Source organism: Hesperophylax consimilis, chromosome 1 (assembly GCF_061612785.1).
Source record: "Hesperophylax consimilis isolate HC1 chromosome 1, BYU_Hcon_1.0, whole genome shotgun sequence".
In the NCBI taxonomy this organism is placed as follows: domain Eukaryota; kingdom Metazoa; phylum Arthropoda; class Insecta; order Trichoptera; family Limnephilidae; genus Hesperophylax; species Hesperophylax consimilis.
In genome coordinates, this window is record NC_142836.1 from 41,884,728 (window position 1) to 41,899,729 (window position 15,002).

Consider the following 15,002-nt stretch of genomic DNA (forward strand, 5'->3'; position numbering starts at 1 on the left):
AGAAACTAAGATTGCCAACCTTAAAAAAAGGGTGACTTGATTGAGACTTTCAAAATTTTATCTGGTCTAGCACCGAGAAATCTTCATCACCAACAAAAATATAAATCTAATCTTTGCATCGCATCCTAGGAAACACTTACTTGCAAATAGAGTAGTGGAAGCATGGAACAAACTTCCACAACATGTCATCGATTCTACTAATATAAACCAGTTTAAAGCTCAATTAGATTCTTATTTGGAGACAAAAAAGGATTAACTTATTTTAAACTAGATGACATGTACCTGGCGTTGCTCCAAGACTTTTCTCTACTTTCTTTAAATATAAAATGCTTCGATTATACATATAAACCTTCCGGAAGAAATTCTCTAAATGATAGCGAAAACCTTACCAAAATCCGTTGCGTAGTTTAGAAGAAGTAAGCGCACAGACATTCGTGGATAGCAAATTTATTTTATACTATTTAAAAGCAACTCAATTAGTGTTGAACTCATTGTGAAATCAGATATGAATAGAATGCATAATAAATAATATATATACATATTTATTTATAATTATTATTTTTATCTTGGCATTATACCTAGCTCTCTCATTCAAAATTTAGGCGTATTAGATCTGTCTAAGAATTTATAAATAAAAATCCAAAAATCAGTCATTTTAAATACATGTAAGATTACGAAAGATTTTTTAAATATTTATTTTGAGGGATCAGTAGGATTTATAGGTCCAGTTAGGAGTTCTACCGAGCCGAACCCTATGATATAAAAATATCTGGAGTCGGTGAATTATTTTCCCATTTGATATCTGGTGAGTTGACGTGTTGTTCTTGTATTGTTTTGTATTTATTATGCTTATATAATGCACTTGCATAATGTGGATTGACTAGATGGATCATTTGTGAAAAGGTGTGTGAAAGGGTTTAGTTTTTCCTGTGGGTAAGATTTAACCTGGACATAAAGTCGGAAAAAAAAGAAATAAATAAAAAGAAACAAACCTAACATATTATTTTATCCGGTTACCGTTTTAATCCTATCAAAAGAAAAACTGCTGTGCTTTCTTAAAAATGCCAATTCACAATAATCAAACAATCGAAGGTTGAAGGTATTGAATTTCAGTCCAGATACCAAGTTCAAAGATAGTATTTTCAGATTATGAAGTCTTAAGAGGAACGACTTCACCGTCTTTCCATACAATACTTAATTTTGGATTTTAGACCAAAATACCCAAACACGATGAATATATATTGTTTAAATCAAAAGATATAGAAAATATCTATTACGGCCAAGGAGGAATAAAGAGTACAGATGTGAGGTATTTTATTTATTTGTGTTAAATACGGGTGTCCGGTGATAAAGTGCACTAACTTCGGGAAGTGATTCTAAATGATGATAGATAAAAAAGGTTAAAAAAAAATTCCCACTGTTTTTCCCATACAAGAGTATTTTTCCACAAAATAATATTATTTTTTTTATTCAAACAATTAAACTTTTTAACCTGAAAACTACCTTAAAGCGTTGGAATTTCTAAAAAAGTTTTTACTATTTTTTACTAGTACTCTCATGTAGAATCACCTCCTGTAGTTTATGCACTAAACCTGGACACCTTGTATAGTCCATTTAAGAATTCGATATTTCATTCTTTCGAGGCAACTTTGGCAATTATTTGTGAGTCAATGATAATAATTTTAAAGAATTATTTTGCTGTACCTATTATGTACATATGATGAAATCTATATAATTAAAGATGTGAATGTTCGTTTGTCGAAAATCTTTATTGTCTGAAAGTTCTTTATCGATTTCTTTGAAATTTTGTCACAACGTTGCCTTCGAATTCTTGTGTGTTTTTAGATACCTGTATTATATAGATGTCACCTGTGACAGGTAAAAACATGCATCTGTCGGGCGTAAAAGCAACACGTGCTATTGTTTCTCTATCTGTACAGACATACTGAGCCACGGCAACGCGTGGCGGGGTACAGCTCGTAAAAAATAAAAGCCTTTTCAATGGGCTTAAATTTTTTTAACAAGGGACTTATTTATTTTCAAACACAAAATTTGTTTATAAATTAAATGTTCGACCCAAACAAACCGTTTTTTTTTTTTACTATGTTTAATTTTTTTTAAATTATGTGCCATTATTTTATTGACACAGTAGGTTGGATAAGATTATTTTTTATAATTACTAAACTCACAAAAAACTTGCCAAAGTTGCCTCTAAAATCATGATAAATTGAATTATTTAATGGCCTATATTAATAGCTCACACCCGTACTAGACAAAATATATATTTATCCATATTTTGGTTAGGTATTTTGGCCTCAAATCCTGATATAAAAAAATCTGTATTTGTATTTTCTTAATGTTGCTGACAGATTACACTATATAATCCCAATGGAAATACATATATGGCTAGCGATATACTGAAATAGGCCAAGCCGCGAGAGTATAGCGTGGTCTGTCACGGGCTTAATGCAATATTGTTTTTATATATTTTTTGTTTTACTACTTTATCATAAATCTGAAACTTTCCATGGCTGCGATATCTGTAATTGCCAGTATTATTTTACGTGAATCACTATTGGAATGGTATTTTAACTCTAGTTTTACTTTAATTTATTTCTTTGTAATGCGCCCTTGAGCTTATCTGACTTTGGAATCGAACACTGTAGATTAAATTTCTCTCTTAAAGAACATTAACACTTTTGGATGAAGTCCAACCAAATGTATTAAATTTGTCATATTATTTTTCCTTTTTGACCAATATAACCCAACTCGTCATTGATACAAAGTTACAAGTTGACAAATAAAAGTATTGATGCCAATTTGAAATTGACAGTTTAGTAGCTGAGTAGTCCATAGCGTCAGGTTCCTACGCAGGCGTTCCAGGTTTAATCGTCTGCTAGCTAAGTCCTCCATCATTGTATAAGCAAGATTTTCCACTTATAAATTCTTACTACTTCCACCAAGTAACACTTAGGCAGCCCGTTCACGAGAGGCTTTAGTTGCAGTAACAGTTCAATATTCCAAAATCCATGCAAATTCAAAAAAAGTCGTAATGGATTTTGATGCATGCAACTGTTGCCGCAACTAAAGTTTCTCACGTGCGGCCTGCCTTATTACTTGATGGATGTAGGAAGAGGTTAAGAATAACCTGATAAGATATTGTCAGGTTATTCTTAACCCAAAATTGTTTGTCTTTCTTTAAAAAAAAAAATTGTAGTAATATGGTAAAATAATATATAACTCAACTTTGCATTGAGCAAAGTAATCAGTTATCACGACTGATTTTTAGGGTATTGTGCCTTGTTATGCTTCCTCCCTAAGCCAACATTTTAGACAGCCTTACAGAGTCGATCATGCGAGCAGAGTGAAATATTTAATGGTTATTCCAAAACTATGTGCCGAAAACCAAATTTAGAGGAATAACGCAGGAAACGCGGTTTCACCTATACATAAATAAATGCTCTTTACACCACAATCTTCAAACTGCTCTGTAGATGGATACTGCAATGTTGCTAAAGGAGGAGGAAGCGCAACACGACAATGCTGCAAAAATTAATCACAATAATACTTGACTTTGAGAATTTAAAATCATATCCCCCAAAGTTATCAGTTTTTCAGAGTAAAAGTTAAAATACAGGCATGTTTAAATTTTTAGGTTCATATTGCTGCGTCGATTCTTCGCCTTGTCGGGTACCGTGTTCCTGCTGCGCTGCATCACGATGTTGATCACGTCGCTGAGCGTGCCGGGGGGGCACCTCAAGTGTGCGCCGCGCCACTATCCCGACTCGGACTCGGAGTCCTTCTCCAACTGGAGCCGGCGCCTCGGCCAGGCGTACGCCATCTGGACGGGCGCCGGCATGTCGGTGCGGGGCGTGCGCACCTGCGGGGACTACATGTTCTCTGGGCATACCGTCGCCTTGACCCTGCTCAACTTCTTCATCACAGAATGTGAGTTCCCACTTGATTTAAATTTTTTTTTCTCTGTTTTTTGACACCTAAAGGGTCAAAAAAACTTTTAGAGCCGGGTATTGGTGATGTTAACGCCTTAGCAAATTTCAAATTTGACATAAATTGATTCCAACTTTGGAATTTAAAAAAAAAAAATGTTTCTGGGTTTCACCCTTCAAGACCATCATTTCAAATTACGTAGAGAGGCAAGGTGAATTCATTTATTAATTTTGTTTAAATTGGCAACTTTCTTTTATTCGACTTCAATTGGAAGATTAAAGTCGAATACAAACAGAGAAGAGATGAGATGTTAAATGGACGAGAGGTAATTTTAGGCTTGATAGAAGAGAGATATTTGTTTCGAGAAGGACAGCCAAAAAATAAGTGATCTAAAGTTCCCATTTCTAGAACATAGAATGTACAATCTGAGGAATCAAGCACGGGTCAATCCGCACCAAATCATCCAGGCCATGTCACCCACCATCTCAGATTTTGATGAAACTTTAAATTTTTAATCCTTCCATATAGATAAGAAAATATACCAAATTTTACCTTCCTACCTCAACTCGTTTTTTTTTTATGGGCAGTTGAAGTTTGGGCAAAATAAGCGTTTTTACATATTCCGAGCACTCCGGAAGAGCTTGTACCTTCAATGAAAAAAAATTGTATCTTTGTCATTTATAGTGCAAATGCAATGAAAATTTTCAATATTATCAAGAAAACTATGCTGATTGCAGAAAAAAATAAATAAACCCTTTACATTTATCTACTTGACTTTAAAAAATTACCAAAAGTAATTTTTTAAGTAATTTTTGGGACGGAAAAGGTACTTTACAAAAAAGCAATATCTCGGGAAGGTACAGTGTTAATGAAGTAATTTTTATTTTTATTCATATCTACAAATAGCATAGAATCACTAACAAAAATAAAATTCATGGCATTTTACTTGCTTCAATAAATAAAATCCATTTTAAACTTTTTTCAAACTTTTTGTAATTTTTTTTTTATTCTTATCTACAATAAACATAGTACAACCTAAAAAAATAAAACTCCTGGTATTTTGTGTGCTTCACAGTGTAGAAACGTTTTTAAAATGAGAAATCTTAATCATACAGAATAGGGTATTTTCACAAACTAGGGATACCGTTAAAAATATGTGGAAGATTTAAAGTTTAATTTTCTGATTATGATTATCGCACTAAAAACTTCCAATTTTAATATTTTCATTCATAATTAATGATTTTAAAAGCAGCCTAAAATTGGGCAAATCCGAACGGACCATGATTGGTTGACCGAATCATGACGTCACGCCCGCCGACTGTCAACATCATTCATTTCTATGAACGCCGAGTCGCTGTCAGAAGGCAAAACATTTTGTAGTTTTTACCGGATATATTGATTTATTCAAGACGCTTGTGTTATTTTCTTATAGTAATTTAATAATATTGTGTAGTTATAATGACTGACAGCGGTTTTTTACGTGCTCAGTCGGACAATTTGCCTAAAATAGACGCTATAATGATGGCATCTTTTATAGCTGGGAATAGTGATTTTTTAAGTGCTGAATTCAGAGGTTTTAAAGCGACAAGGTAAGAATAACATATTGTATACACACTAATCCTATATGTATTTCAATATTTCAAAAACATGCTAACAAATAGTGTTTATTTTGGCCCCTTTTCATGAAATTGAAACAAGACAGCAAGCCTCCTAACCTCCGTGACAGAAGATGCTCTGTAGAACATTGAACATTACAACCGCATACAAAGGTTGTAGATTAATAAATTTGTTCTCATTGTAATGTTAAATGTCAAATCTGCAAAAAAACATTCCCTCCTGCCTGCTGATAATGCTATGGTTTGGTAGATTAATGTTTTGATAAACAATATTATGTATATTACAGATCAGCACGGGAAAATTATGGAGACAGTGCAGTGGGATATGTCCAAGTGAAACGAATTGACAATATTTGCACTGTGAAAGCTCGAGTCACTCCGGAGCACAAAATCAGAACAAAGGCTTACACAGTAACACTGATTTGCAATGAAGTACTGGAGGTTGTAGATTCATGCAAGTGTGAAGATTGTCCTGCGTCCCAAGGTTAGTTCCTAATTTGTGTATTCTATTCTACTCTCATTTTTATATCTACTAGTCTCCTTCAATGGAAGCAATCTTCCCGATATTATTTCCATTGATATGCTCGGTGTAACTCGGTGTGACCAGCCCAGGTACTGGGGCGCCATCGAAGACAGAGTCAAGTTAGCCTCTCAGAAGCTGTGCGTACGGTACAGGACCCATAGATACTGCAGATAGTACACAACTGCTGACCCTGTTATATTGCAATCTTTAGAGCACATGTGTTAGGTGGGAATGCTATCCTTGTTCTACTGTTATTTTAATGAAAGATAGTCCGATGGACCTAGTGTTACTGATCCCTTCGGCATTGGTTCATAGTCGAGAAACATGCCAAACAGGCGCCCCACATTTTTACACGGTTAACATTTGTCACAAGAGAAGGGGTCGTTTCTAAAACGCATTCTTAAGTTCAACAGCTCGGCTGAAGAATGATTTGCCGGTTTCTATGTTTCTTCCCTCCGACAACATGGATCCAAGTATGCAGTTAATGTTTAAAAATGTCTGATCCTCAATCTGCAATGGCGCCAAATAAGCATACATTCAAAATAAAAGTAACTTAATTTTTGCATCTTCTCATTGTTCCAGGTGGCTGTAAGCACGCACTTGCCTTCTTATCATGGCTCCACAGACGCAGTGAGGAACCTCCAAAAACTTCAATCCAATGTTATTGGAAACGCTCCAAGATGGCGGGAATAGGTACAAGCCTGAAGTTTATAAAAGCAAAAGACATGGGGACCATGGGACATAAGGATTTGCCAGAGGATGATGGGAGTTTCGCAAGAGAGCTGATAGATGCTAGCATTCACATAAATACACAGTTAACTAAGTTTTATGCAAACCCAACACCTCTTGAAAATCTGTCAATCCACATCATGGAATGTAATTTTTTTGGAAATAATATGGGCTCCACACCCGGGGACTTTATTGAATATTGTAAACAGGCAATGACTGTTGAGGCCTGTCAGAAGGCAGCCTATAAAACCATCGGCCAGTCTGACAATATACTATGGCATAACTTACGTTACGGTAGGGTGACGGCATCAAAGTTTTATGAAGCGGCTCACTGCTGCACACTAGACGGGTCACTAGTTGAAAGTATTCTCGGTGCTAAAGTCTTTGAGACTAAAGCTATTCAGCGTGGTAGAATCCTCGAAGAACAAGTCTTAAAAGTAATTGAGGCTACTAATAAAATAAAATTAAAAAAGTGTGGTCTCATTTTGAGTAAGGAGTATCCAATTTTTGGTGCTTCTCCAGATGCTTTGGGAGAAGATTTCATTGTTGAAGTGAAATGCCCAGCGAAGGAGTCGACAATGAAAAACTACCTAACCGATTCCATGGAACCTACTCCCAAAGTCATGGCACAGATGCAACTACAAATGCATTTTGCCCGGAAGCCAGCTGCACTTTATTGTGTTGCTAACTATGACTTTGAGACTTCTAAGAAAGTCATACAGTGTAATGTGATGTATGATGAAGCATTATGCAAAGAACTTATTATTAAATGTACCCAATTTTGGTCCAATGCTATATTTAAAAAACTTAAATATAAATGGGTAGATGTGTGACATGTACATATAAAGTGTTTTTATTACCTTCCTTGGATTCCTTCTCATTACTGATATAACCTTTCAATTGAATATAGTGGAACATTTTTCAACGTATAGTATGTGGATATACTATATGTATAGTAAAAATCTAAGTACTTTTATTTAGGTGAGTAAAAGAAAAACTATATTTCAGTAGAAAACATTATTTTAATACTTAATACAGTAACGTAGGTTGTATTATTTATTACACAATGTTGATACATAATAAATTAAAAGTAATTATTTACTAAAAAATATAATGTATATACACATATTATGCGTTCAAACACCACAATCATCATTTATTCCTATCATACTATGACACAAATATAATTATAATGGTTCCATGGCAACATGGAAAAGTGAAATTTCAGAAACCCTTTGAAGTCTTTAAAAGTGATGAAAAATAAAAATAAATAAACCATAATCTAACTTAACCTATATAAGCTAGTTTTTTTTCATCACTTTTAATTTTTAATAACTTTTAAAAGGGAGTCTAAAATGCCACTTGTCTGAGTTATCTGGTCAACATTTATAATACACATACTTTCTACACTTTAATTAACACATCTTGTAGATTAATTAGAGCGCAAACTATTCTTACGATCTGATCCATGATGGGGATATGATTGTGGTGTGTAGAAGCGTGCATTTTGCACATATCGAATTCCCGTATCCTGCTGATGACACGTTCTACGTGGATTCTTAATGCAGCTATCCTCTTTGCTTGCTTTACTTCTTCCGCAGTACAGAGCACATTAGTAAATACGCTAGGGGGACGTATTAGCTCGCACTGTCGAATTTGAAGAAGATTACTTATATTCTTAAATCCCCTGTCAGCCATTATGGACATGCCCGGCCGCAGAGCATCCAGGTATCCGCAATCCTCGACTATGGTAGCGTCTGAAGCGCGTCCACCATAACCACAAGAAATGTAATTCACCAATCCGTCCGGAGTACAAGACACGAGGTACTTAAGCGTGTTACAACTCTTGTATTCTGACCAGGTTAGTGATTGGATTATTGGGTTTGTTAATTTGAATTTCCAAACAGTCAATAATAGATTGTACCTTGGAATATCTTGATCTAAAACTTATGGGTAAATTATACCTAATTGTGCTTGCAGATGGCCATATAATAAGGCTTTTTAAAAATCTGTCCATTAACAAGACCGTTTTCATAAAAATCCGGCTTACAGATGGTATAGAAATTCCAAACTGCAGAGACAGTATGGCAAATGAGTCATCCAAGCGGATTTTCTTTAAACTTACTAAAATATTTGTTACCGGTGTGGGTATTTTGTTTGCCAAAATGGATATCAGATGGTACATGTTTTTTGGGATTCCTAGGCATAACCTAGGACTCCGTTCAAGGGCCATCAGGCTTGACTTGCGCATCTGAGCATTGAAAATTTGACTCTCAAAGTCGTCACCTGCAAAGTCTGGTGAAGTTGGACGATACGTAATATCCTCCAGTATGATATCTGAATCCGATGAGCCTGTTTCCTGAGGTTCCAGTGGTTTATTTATGGGTTCAACATGTGTCGCACCAGCTCGTGTAGGTCGTATCCTCTCCGCCGTCAAACTGACATCAAACTTCATTGGTGAGCAAGCTATATCGGTTTGTCGCCTTGATGTGGATGTTGCTTTACTACGAACATGACATTTGACGTTAGCTTGAACAGCCTTGTCCTGTGTTGCAAGTGACCAAGTTTGGGTAGCAACATGAAGAGGTCCTGCTTCAGCTACAGCTTGCTCTTCTGGCAGTGCCGAGGTGGAAGGCTGTGGCTCTGGCTCTTCTGGTTGGTTGTTGGTTGCTTGTAGAGCGCTTTTGATAACTTCCATGTGCAAACGCTTCAATCCCGTCTGCCGAGAAGTGGCTATTTTTTTTTTTGGCACTCGAATTCATGTGGAATAACATTCTTTTTCAAGTGCATGATACCACCCATTAATCTGCATCTCATATAATTTTCAATGTCTTCTTCAAGCTAAAATATAAATAAATTAACATTAAATGTATGTATGTACATTATAAATGCCATTAAGTACCTATATAAACCTCAATGACTACAGCAGAGATGTTCAGTAGTTTGCAAAACAATCGTAAGATTTGAAAAAAAACATGCTTATGCTCGCAAAATTAGAATATCGTTGTTATACTGAATTTATCTTAACCTGTCCGGGAGTATGGACGGAATTGAATGTCAACGTGCGCTTTCGCCAAAGGAGTATGGACGGCCATTCACGTCAAGCATCGCAAACTAAAATTTGGCGCCACTTTGCTGTAAATGTGCATCGTACTGCCATCTGTGGACCTATTCCTACAACTTTACACCATTTTAAAACACTTTAACTTCATTAACGACAGAGATATAGGCAGTTATTCATTTTTGATGACGTCACACATACAAATTCGAACGTAAACAGAAATCTGCAACCGTTGATTTCGGCGCGCACGTGTTTTGATGATTTGCTCGCGGATTTTTAATAGTTTGTTGGTATATCTAGGCAAAACAGTTTAAATTTAATGTGTTTTTTGTTTTTAGTGAGATTATGAGTTCATAGCGAAGTGCATGGCATTGTGTCAACACATAATTTTTATAGTTTTGAAACTTCTAACCTTTCTTGTGACGTATCCTTGTGTAAAACAGTATGAAAATAACTTTTTTTGTGTTTTGTGAATTTTTAAGCATTCTGATCGACGTGTTTAACCTTTTTTCCTTGTTATTTGTATTTGTCAGCGAGAAATTATATTAATTTGTGGTGATTTTTCTTAACGAAATCATACTATTTAAATCTTCAAAAACCTACAACCTCTAACCTTTCTTGTGACGTATCCTCGTGTAAAACAGTATTAAAATAACTTTTTTGTGGTTTTGTGAATTTTCAAGCATTTTGATCGACGTGTTTAATCTTTATTCATTGTTATTTGTGTTTCTCAGCGAGAAGTTATATTAATTTGTGGTGATTTTTCTAACGAAATCATACTATCAAAATCTTCAAAAACCTACTCAAGTTGGATTTACGAGATGATGAAATCATTGATATTTTGATGAATAGTGACAATGAAGACGAAAATATCGAAACCATCGATGACCTGACATTATTCTCCGATGATTCCTCTTCTGATGACGAGGAACCCGTTGCCGTAGAATCCCAATCAAGTGCTAAACGGAGACGAGAAGAAGCCAGGATATGGAATGATACAAATTTCATTCCAACACTGCACAACTTCGATGATTTTCAGTCCGGTATAAAAACGCACGTTAATTTGGAGGACAGTTATCTCGAAATGCAACTTTTCCAACTGTTTTTTACCAAAGACATTATGAACACAATTGTTTCTGAAACAAATACTTACAGAAAGGCATTTTCCACAGCCAGTTCCACAAACAGAGTGCAAAGGCAGCAAAGCACAACGTCGTTGTTTTATGTGCAAGCACACATCAATAAGGAAACCTCAAAGAAAAGAGACAAGATACATGTGCTATGAGTGTGACGTTGCTCTTTGTGTACATCCGTGTTTCATGGATTTCCATACAAAAAAAACAGTATTAATTAAATACTAATTTATGTAGATAGTTTAAAATTTTCTCCATATACTTTCCAATAATAGTGCTAAGTGAAAATAATTGTGTTGCATAGATTTTTTTACCGTTTTGTTCCTGTGCCAATGGTTTGTGACTCCTAAAAAACAATCCCGGTTTTTTTGCTATAAAATCTGAAAATGGTGAGTAAGATTTTTTTAACCATTTTTGGGTCATTGATACTATCATTATGCATACATTTAATCAAAAAAATATTTTTTTTATTTAAAAAAAAAAAACTCACTCCCGGGAGCACGGCCAGTATCACGAAACTTACTCCCGGAAAGGTTAAATTATGATAAATAAATATAGAATATTTTCAACCCATAGGAACTTACATTAAAATGGTCTTCGCAACAATGAAGATGACTTTTCAAAGAAATGCTTGGATTTCTTCTTTGATCCCGTTTCATTGCATTACACCATTTTTTCCTCATTTTCTCGTTCTTGGGAAAGCTTAAAAACACCTTATTTGGCGTTTTTACTGTAGTATTTCCACACATAGGAACCAAACAATACTTGTATCGCAAGTGAGAAGACATCGGAAAAAATATAACGATATAAATCAAACAAACTGGAAGACAACAAACAACACCAACTGTGACTTACGAATCATTTACAAACTGACAGATATCACCTATGGCGGGAATCAGTGTTACCATGTCCCAAAAACAAAAAACCATGTTTTACCAAATTTTGAAGAAAAAAAAAACATGTCTTTTTTAAAGTTTTTTTTATTGAGAATTTAAATACGAAAACAACAGTAACGGATTTTCAATAATAGGACAATAACAAAAGTTTATATTTAATTTTTTGCTGTTGTCAAGAAAAATTTGTAGAACTTTATTAAATAATAATGAAAATTAAATAACTTTTTCAGGTCCATGAGACGAGGGAGAAAAAATTCTCCCAGAACTCCAATAATTTTTTTCCTACATTTTACAGTACCTAGTTAGCAGTGGCGTGCAGTGATTTTTTTGTGAGCTAGAGTGCTAAGATTGAAAAATACGACATTAATGATGTTGTTGTAGCTGAAAATGATTTTTTTGTTTTCGAAATGTCAATTTATTGTGTGAAGATTTTTTAGCCATGGTAGTATAATTAAAAATTGCCTACCTTTGATAAAAAATCGTCATACAAAAAAAAAATTCAGCTATAATAACATCATTAATGTCGTATTTTTCAATCTTAGCAATCTGCTCACTGAAAATTCACTGCACTCCACTGCCAGTTAGTTTTGGTACCTACATAAAGTCATGATATATAATATTTCTTTTAATATGTATTCATATTATTTATTGACAAAGACAATAAGTAGATAAATATACATTGTTATCATGTGAACCCATAGGTACCTACTGAAGTTTGAACTACATTCCTAAAGTTTGGGATTTTCCCCACGCGACCCATGCTGAAAATTCGTATCTCATTCGAAAGTACAGGTTTTTGGTGTCTTGTTCGACATTGTTTTATTGAAAGAACCATGGAGTTAGAAATGACCCAAAATACCATGAAAACATGGTAAAAACCATGCACATGGTAACACTGGCGGGAATCGACGAAGCTGACCTTATAGAGCTATTCGGAGCGAAAACGTCGCTTTGGCGGCTTTTTAAAAATAGCACATTTTAAAGTGTTATAAAAATTTTATTCATCGTCGTAAAAATAAAATAAAAATTACATTACTTTCGTAATTTTTTACTTAATTTTTTTAGACAATAAAAAAAACTGTAAAAAGACCCTATTGTAACTTACGGACCATTTACTAACTAAAACCTATCACTTATGACCAGAATCGACGGCGCTGACGTCACAGAGCTATTCGGCGCGAAATGATCGTTTCGGCGGCATTTTAAAAATAGCACATTTTAAAGTGTTATAAAAAATTTATTCATCGTCGTAAAAATAAAATAAAAATTCCATTATTATCGTAATTTTTTACTTATTTTTTTTAGACAATAAAAAAAAACTGTGAAAAGACCCTATTGTTCCAAGTTTTTTAAAATCTAGATACTGTATTTGCAAATAAAAAAAGTCAAACTTATTCGGTCCTTTACAACATGCTGGTAAGCTTGCAATGTAAGCTTAAGGCACCAACAAAATAATGTACCTTGTTCCTTACCCTGAATGCATACACCATAGCAATATTTTATAACAAGATCAACTTTTTAACTCTTTTCAATACAAAGTTAACTCTTTAAAAAACAAATACAATAAAAATAAAACAGGCAATGTAGGATTAGGTTAAATGAAAGTACATTACAATAATATTGTTTACAAATAAATGTTCAAGTTCATTTTTGACTTTTATTCTTGATCTGACCCATAAGATGGTTGAACTTTTGATCAGCATGATGAACGTCTTTTTCAAGAAAGTAGTAAGCTCTTCCTGAACCTTTTGTTGTGGGAGGGTCAACGATATTAAAAATATTTTGTAGTGGAACAAAACAAATATCTTCTTTTTGATGTGGCCAGTAAAAGGATGGAGCTGGGCCAAAAGGATGCATAAACTTGATTGATACATCACACTCGTCTTCATCTTTGGAAACCACAAGTCCAAAAAACCAATGGTTGTCATATACGCAAGCTACATAAGAGTTTGTACAAATTTGTACCATACTTAGTTGCTCAGAGCGATTTCGTTCCCCACTGAAGTTAAAAATCAAAGCATAATCTGAATCTGAACTTATCCTTTTTGTGCCAACTTCATTTTCAGACAGAGGAACAAAGCAGTGGAAACCTCGAGTGCCTGGTATTGTTTTAGCTTGTGAAAAACGCTGCTGTAATTGTTGCCTGCAAGTGAATAAGCTTTCTTTTCTCAGCAAGTAAAAATATATATTTTCTACTCTCGACTGACAAAACTTAAAAGTTTTGTCTACAGTTGTGATAGTGTTGCCAGGGCCAAGTTGCAAACTTTTTCTAGTTAGAAGACGTTTACAAACTAAAAATAGATATAAAAAAAATCACAAAAAGTTTGAAAAAAGTTTAAAATGGATTTTATTTATTTTTGTATCTAAATTTAAAAAAACCTAGAACAATTCTGTATGATAAAGATTTCTTATTTTAAAAACGTTTCTACACTGTGAAGCACACAAAATACCAGGAGTTTTATTTTTTTAGGTTGTACTATGTTTATTGTAGATAAGAATAAAAAAAAATTACAAAAAGTTTGAAAAAAGTTTAAAATGGATTTTATTTATTGAAGCAAGTAAAATGCCATGAATTTTATTTTTGTATGTGATTCTATGCTATTTGTAGATATGAATAAAAAAAAAAATTACTTCATTAACACTGTACCTTCCCGAGATATTGCTTTTTTGTAAAGTACCTTTTCCGTCCCAAAAATTACTTAAAAAATTACTTTTGGTAATTTTTTAAAGTCAAGTAGATAAATGTAAAGGGTTTATTTATTTTTTTCTGCAATCAGCATAGTTTTCTTGATAATATTGAAAATTTTCATTGCATTTGCACTATAAATGACAAAGATACAATTTTTTTTCATTGAAGGTACAAGCTCTTCCGGAGTGCTCGGAATATGTAAAAACGCTTATTTTGCCCAAATTTCAACTGCCCATAAAAAAAAAACGAGTTGAGGTAGGAAGGTAAAATTTGGTATATTTTCTTATCTATATGGAAGGATTAAAAATTTAAAGTTTCATCAAAATCTGAGATGGTGGGTGACAAATCCAAAATTTTCTGGATGATTTGGTGCGGATTGACCCGCACGTGAATTTTAAAAAGGTGAG

The 15,002-nt window shown here is 34.0% G+C and overlaps 2 protein-coding genes and 1 pseudogene across 2 annotated transcripts in view; 2 read left to right on the forward strand and 1 right to left on the reverse strand.

The window, feature by feature from the left end:
* The window catches only part of LOC149426930 (sphingomyelin synthase-related protein 1-like), a 41,962-nt gene that overhangs the window by 7,302 nt on the left and 19,658 nt on the right, over positions 1-15,002 (forward strand). The window contains exon 3 of the mRNA XM_089634236.1: positions 3,656-3,948. Coding sequence (XP_089490362.1) covers positions 3,656-3,948 — 293 coding nt within the window. The remainder of the gene's footprint in view (positions 1-3,655; positions 3,949-15,002) is intronic.
* Positions 5,350-7,649, forward strand: LOC149426931 (uncharacterized). Its single transcript, XM_089635144.1, has 3 exons — positions 5,350-5,537; positions 5,852-6,048; positions 6,670-7,649. Exons 1-3 carry the CDS (start codon positions 5,407-5,409, stop codon positions 7,647-7,649), a joined length of 1,308 nt encoding a protein of 435 aa, XP_089491270.1. The 5' UTR covers positions 5,350-5,406.
* LOC149426932 (uncharacterized) lies at positions 7,957-9,712 on the reverse strand (annotated as a pseudogene).

Excerpts from the sequence above, each read along its gene's own strand:
- LOC149426931 (XM_089635144.1), top strand. The coding sequence starts at position 5,407 with ATGACTGACAGCGGTTTTTTACGTGCTCAGTCGGACAATTTGCCTAAA. Across the intron at positions 5,538-5,851 it reads AGAGGTTTTAAAGCGACAAG|ATCAGCACGGGAAAATTATG; the intron begins GTAAGAATAACA and ends TGTATATTACAG. Across the intron at positions 6,049-6,669 it reads AGATTGTCCTGCGTCCCAAG|GTGGCTGTAAGCACGCACTT; the intron begins GTTAGTTCCTAA and ends TCATTGTTCCAG.